General features: G+C 43.4%; 1 protein-coding gene across 1 annotated transcript in view; it reads right to left on the bottom strand.

Annotated features, from left to right (window-relative positions):
• Positions 1-6901, bottom strand: part of TM9SF2 (transmembrane 9 superfamily member 2) — a 47415-nt gene that overhangs the window by 18370 nt on the left and 22144 nt on the right. The window contains exons 8-9 of the mRNA XM_006027419.3: positions 6151-6230; positions 5944-6052 (exon numbers count right to left, since the gene is read on the bottom strand). Of these exons, the coding sequence (XP_006027481.1) occupies positions 5944-6052; positions 6151-6230 (189 nt within the window). The remainder of the gene's footprint in view (positions 1-5943; positions 6053-6150; positions 6231-6901) is intronic.

The raw sequence follows: 6901 nt of genomic DNA on the forward strand, positions 1-6901 counted from the left end.
TGATAAAAAAAAAAAAAAAAAAAAAAAAAAAAGCCTGGGCATGAAGCTCCTTGCACAACTGGTCCTTATGTCCGCCTTAGTAGTGAGGGATCCCATCAACCCCTATACCCTCTCCCGTTCCACCGGGTGTTGATTTATAACCCATATAATCTGCCAGAGCACATCAGAGTCCTTGAGATGCCTCTGACTCAAATAAGTCACAACATACTTAGTCCTGGTTAGACCCCACCAGGGCTTTAAAAAAAATGAACTGGCTCATGTTTAAACAGCCTCCTAGCTTATGTGCAGATAGTCACTCTTCACTATCGCTCTGTCTAAGAGGGTTCTCTTCTTCCCAGACGGAGAAAACAAAGTTAACTTATCTCTGTCCTTCTATTCGGGTCTTTATGGTACCTCCTTCTCTGTCCTTCTCCCCAGACTGCAGTGCTGAGGCTTCAGGTTACCTGAAGGCTACTTTGTCTTGGCTTCTTCCCCCTCAGCTCTCTCACTATAGCCGATTCCCTGAAGAGCCTTCCTTGCTGCCTCCTGGATGCTCTCAGCCATTCCTGGTCTCACTCTGCTGGAGTCAGGAACTTCCGTTTCCAGTTGTACCGCTCTTGTCTGCTCCGAGTCTCTCTTTATAGCAGAGCTTACATTCCTTCCTCCTCCCCTCCAGAAACACCAGTAGAAGAAGGATCCTTGTGTGGCTATATTTAGCTTCGGCAATGGGACGGCGGCTTACAAGCACTCTTTAAACCCCAGTGTCTTACTCTCTGCCACCGGTATCTCTTCTCTTCTCATCCACATCCCGCCCCTAAAGACGCCGTTAGGCACTTCTTTTCTTACTTAGCTACTCTCTAGGGTACTGTCGTCTCTCAACTCTTCTTCTTTACTTGTCTTATCTCTGCTGTGGGTCTCACATCAGGACAGGAAGTCAGTCATCATATTCAATCTTTCTGGCCTGTACACAATGCAGAACCAAAAAGGTTGAAGTACCAACGCCCATCACATAATGCGGGCATTGTCAGTCTTTGCACTATTCAACCATCTTAATGGAACATGATCAGTTATTAATTTAAACTCCTGGCCCAACAAATAATAACAGAAGTAATCAACCCTCCAATGAATAGTGAGGTACGCGCATTCAACCATGGAATACCATTTTTCACGTTCATTCAACTTTCGACTGCCATAGGTCCACGGGTCGTCCCACACCTTGCACTTCTTGAGATAAGACTGTACCCAAAGCCACCCCTGAGACATCTGTCTGTAAAGTGAATGGCAGTGAAAAATTGGGAGTATGAAGCAATACATCCTTGCACAGGGCTTGCTTGAGGTCTTCCGATGAACGGCATCCCACTCGATCTGATGGGATCTCCTACCCTTAACAGCAATGACTAAGGGCATCATGACCTCAGCAAACTCTGGTATAAAACATCTACAATAACTTGTGAGACCTAAAAAGGCTCTCATCTGTTTCTTATTCTGAGGCTTCTGATACTCCCTAGCATACCTTATCTGCTAGGGGTCTCATGCTTCTGATACCCCCTAGCATACTTTATCTGCTAGGGGTCTTGTGCGTCCTTGCCCGACCAAGACCCCTAAATATTTAGTTTCGGTCTTACTTAATGCACGTTTCCTAGGGTTTGCTGTCAGTCCTACTTGTCTTAGCTCCTGTAAGATGGCCCTTAAGACCCTCAAATGTTGTTCCCAGGATTCTGTATAGATTACTATATCACCAATATAGGCAGACTCATAACCTTGGTGAGGAGCTAACACCCAGTCTACTAAACTTTGAAATGTTGCTGCGACCCCATTAAGCCCAAATGGCATCCTTTTAAACTCAAACAGCCACCATGGTGTTCCAAAGGCAGTCTTTGGTTGATCTTCTGTCCTTAAAGGTACCTGCCCGTATCCCTTTGACAGATCTAGAGTCGATTTAAATCTCGCCCGGCCTATACGTTCTATTAATTTGCTAATGTGCAGCATGGGAAACGTGTCGAATTGGGTCATCACATTTAATTTGCAAAAATCTATACACAACCGTAGTGTCCCATCAGGTTTAGGTACAGTGACTAGCGGACTGCACCATGCACTGCAGGACATTGTAATAATCCCTTGTGCTAATATCTTTTCCAACTCTTCCTTAGTAGTTTTTTTATCAATGATAGGGAACCTTCCTCCATTTTTCCTAAACTATCTGCCCCTCTCAGGCAATAACTTCTGGCTTTCCCTGAAAACATTGGAAAAATCCCTGATCAACTGCTTCAATTGCTTTTGTTGTTTTTTCTCTAATTGGCTCCCAATGGGAACCCTGTCCATGTATCCTAATTCACTACGGCTTTCCACCATCTCTCGCCCAAATTCCTCCAATTCTGGCTTAGGTGAAATTAGCAAACCCTCAGGTTCATGCCAAACTGAGTAAATTTATGTGATATGTGTTTTTCTTTCTTGGCTCCTAGACACAGCATTTTGCAATCTACAGGTCCTATTCTTCTTATCACTTCAAAAGGTCCTTTGCCAACCTGTTAAAAATTTGCTAGTCAAGCTAGGTAGCAAGACCAACAGTTTCTGGCCTGCCCATAGCTCCCTCTCCTTAGATTTTACATCATATCTTGCTTTTTGTTTGTTCTGCGCCTGCACCAAATTCTCGCAGGCCACATGTCCCATGTCAACCAATCTATTTGTTTGCGGATGGTATACGGTGGCTTTTAAATGCTGGATCTGGAGAACTTTACATGTTATTTAACAGTAGGGACATAAAATTGGATCCTTGGTCGGTGATGATTTCTCATGGAATACTGACCCTCGCCACCCATTTCATGAGCTCTTCTGCTACCCTAGACCCGGTGACCGCCCTCAAAAGGTACAGCATCTGGGAACCTGGTTGCATAATCTATGAATACTAAAATAAACCGGTGGCCCACAGTACTCTGCAGCAGTGGGCCCACCACATCTAAGGCAATCTGTGCAAACAGCTCCCTCACAATAGGCATGAGTTGCAAAGGTACTCTTGATGGCTTATGACTGCTCACCTTTTGACACATTTCATAGACCCGACCGAACCCTTCAATCTCTTCAAACATATGTGGCCAAAAACACCACTTAGCTGAGCAGCCTTCCATTTTAGTTTTGCCTAGATGTCCCTGCAACGGGTTCCTATGGACTAATTGAGGGAGCCACACCCTATAGGGTCACGGTAATATTAACTGAGCAACCTCCTTCCCTTCTGCTTTGCCCCTCTTAATCCTATACATTAACTCATTATGAATCTCACACCATGAAACTTGTTTACTACATTCTGGGTGGATTACGTGGTGGTCCTGCTTCACTGAGTCTGTCTCCCTCAACGCCCGTAGCTCCTCATCAGCCTCTTGAGCCTCTCAGAATTGACTGCTGTTGGCCAGCCCAGCTAAATCCAGTTCTTCTTCAATCCCTGTACTTACTCCCAGTAACCCATCCTCTACTCTCTTTGAAGGGCATAGGGATGCTACTACATCATAAATTTCTGGCCAGTCCCAACCTAATATCATGGGGAATAAAATATCTTCCTCTAGTCCCACAGATATCTTCCAGGTGACACCCTGTACTTGCAGTTCTAACAGCCGACGTTCGTAGTGGGCTCTGTCTATGAAGGCAAACCATCTTAACTCCTGCACATTTTGAGGCTTGTTTCCAAAGTATCAAGGATACGTGATGGATTAGGCACATCCCATATCAACAGCAGCTCGCACCCATCTGCCTGCCACCAATATGGTTACCTCAGGCAATGGCTGTATCGCCTCTGCAAAAATGTCTCCCTAGACTGCAATCTACAATTTCAACATCGTGTCCTTCTCTTGGAGCGACCTGACTTTGTGCTCCTCCTCAAATTTCCTCAGCCTTGTGGCTACCCATGGCCTGCAGGGACAATCCCGAGCCATGTGACCGGGTCTACCACACTTGAAACGCACAATTCCTATTGGGTTTCCTTTCTTGTTTCCTCGGCCTTCCCCTTCACCTTTATGATTCATCTCTCGGTTAGAACTCATTCCAGCCCCTCTCATACTTCTATCTCAGCTGATCTCACCCTGGGCCGTATCAAAATCTTCTGCCAACTGAAGGGCTTCCAGGGATGATTTAGCGCAATGGTCCCTGACCCATCTCTGGGTACTATACTCCAGGTCTGAGAGGGATTGCTCTAACAGTATTTGATCAGAGACCTCTTCTTTGGTCTCAGCTACTTGTCCAATAGATCAGACAAATGTTGCCATAAGACCCGGGGCACCTTCTCTTCCTTCTTTTTCTTGTCCCTGAACCCCTGTCGATGTCTTTCCAGAGTTATATTAAGCCTCTGCAATATACCATTTTTAACCTTGTCATAATCTTGTGCAACTATGCGAGTCATGGCACAGTAGACTGTCTGGGTCTGCACTACTAAAAGGACTCTCAACTGTCCGGCCCATCTCACCTTATCAAACCCAGAAGCAATAGCTGCTCTTTCAAATATTTCTAAGAATGCCTCTGGGTTGTCCTCTTTTGTCATCTTGGGCATTTTTAAGTCTAAAAAGTTCCTATGTGCCCAAGCCTGTTGCTGTATCAGATGCTCTTCTACAGTTGCTTGCCTTGCTGCTTGTTGTTGCTGTTGCTAGAGCAACTGTGCTATAAGATTCAATGTCTGATGAAGCGTCTCAGGCACTACCATCACTGGTTGGTGCTCCATTCTGTTAACTCTTAGGAGGCTGCTTGCTGAAGTTCCCGGCCAATGCACCAACTATGTCCGTTCCTAAAGAACACTGAAGTGTAATTGATGTCCATCTAGCCTCCATTAGAGTAATAAATTAGTCTCAGATGTTTATCACCATCTCCATAAGGCTTTTTTCCCCGCTTTTTTCCTCTACTAAGGCATTCATTGATCTTCAGCAGGCTGGCTGAAGATGGCCAGGGCCCTTCTTGATACAATGTTCTGCACACCCACACTCCTGCCTACCACTTCATACGAAACAAACAAAACAAAACAAAACAAAAAATGCCTGGGCGTGAACCTTCTTGCACAATTGGTCCTTATGTCCGCCTTAGTATAGTGAGGGCTCCATCAACCCCTATACCCTCTCCCATTCCACCTGGTGTTGACTTATAGCCCATATAATCTGCCAGAGTCCATCAGAGTCCTTGATATGCCTCTGACTCAAATAAGTCACAACATACTTAGTTCTCGTTAACCCCCACCAGGGCTTCACTTTTTTTTTTTTTAAACTGGCTTATGTTTAAACAGCCTCCTAACTTATGTGCATATAGTTATTCTTCACTATCGGTGATGGGATGGCTGCTTGCAATCACCTTTCAACCCCAGTGTCTCTTCTCTTCACTTACACAGGGGCTGGGCCGAGTGCCACTCTGATCCCTCTGCTTTGGTCCCTTGTGGAGCCCCGGGAGCAGCACCCTTCCCTCCACTCCTTCCCTAGTCCCAGACTCACTTCCTCCCTCCCTCACTGCCATGGGAACCTATCCCTATTTGTTACATGTTATGCACCATTCTCCGGTAATTCATGTACTGCATAAATCAAGGGAAACCTGTAGATTCTCTTGAACAGCTCAACACTGTAAAAATGAATAGAAAATTATGAAGTCCACTGTGGACGTACATAAAAGCAAGGTGAGGAGTTACAGTAAGATAACATAGCTCAAACTAGTTGCAGGCTTGCAAAAAAGTGCCTAACTGCATTTCACAAGACCACATTTAAATCACTGGCAACTACAACTACAGTTTCATAAACTGAATGGAAAGTGGTCCTACCAGAAGGCTGGTTCAACACACACACATAAGACATACAAAACCCCCCACAACCATCAACTAGAACCTCATAGTTGTTCATGATGGTTAATTTTTAAACCACAAGTTTATGCCATTTGACAGCAAACATACACATCTTTTCAAAGTTAAACAAACAGCCTCAACAGTGATTTTAGAAACTTCAGACTTACAGTAGAATCCATCTGATTATATCTTGCAATGTCTTTATGTAGTGTCCTCAACATGATCATAGCTACCATTCCAGATAAGAAAAGGACAATCACAAGGGAATTCATGATGCTACACAAAATGGAAAAAAAAAAAGCTTCAAAAAATCAATATCTATAGCTAAAAGCGCTCTCCACTTTATAGTATTTGAGGACTAAAAGTCTCCTCACCTAAACCACTGAATATGTGTATGTGGCATGGATTCCAAAATATAATCCCATCTGGACGCCCATCTTATGTCTTTTTCTTCCTGGAAATTAAAATTTCAGCAGTTAAATTTTTATAAGAAACAAATAAGTGACTCAATCATTTCATACCTCCATACAACATTTTGGAACTATTTAATCAAATAACTTATGTTCAAACCTTAAAACCAAAAAGCCCTATAAAATAATTCCCCACAGGCTTCAATGAAAGACCTTAATGACCATGCTCTAAAACCAAAAGTCAGAATTGTGATAAAAGCATCTAAAATGTAATATATGAGCTGTCTATCAACAACCAGTTTTAGTTTCTTTGTGCGACTAGATCACCACCACCACGTCCAACTTAAGCATCTTTTGGGAAGATCACACAGAACTGAATTACTTTACTTGGAATATAATAAAGTATATCAAGTAAACTCTACATCTTTCAAAGAGGAGTTAACCTGTTAAACCTTTGATTTGCAATCTTTAAGGCATACAGGAGGCTCGCATTTCACAACTATTGAAAGACCATACCATACAGCTGCACAACGTTCCAAGTATATGTTAATTTAACTGCTTTTCTTGATATCAATTAAAGAAATTAACTTGATATTTCGGAGTTATCTACTGAATTACCACAACCATTTTGCAGCATGAAAGTTTGGCTTACAAATTTTCCCATCTAAGTAATGACCTCATTCCCTACAGTAAGTAACGCAGGGTGCATCTACAC

The sequence above is a fragment of the Alligator sinensis genome, unplaced genomic scaffold (genome assembly GCF_000455745.1).
Source record: "Alligator sinensis unplaced genomic scaffold, ASM45574v1 scaffold744_1, whole genome shotgun sequence".
Classification (NCBI taxonomy): Eukaryota; Metazoa; Chordata; order Crocodylia; family Alligatoridae; genus Alligator; species Alligator sinensis.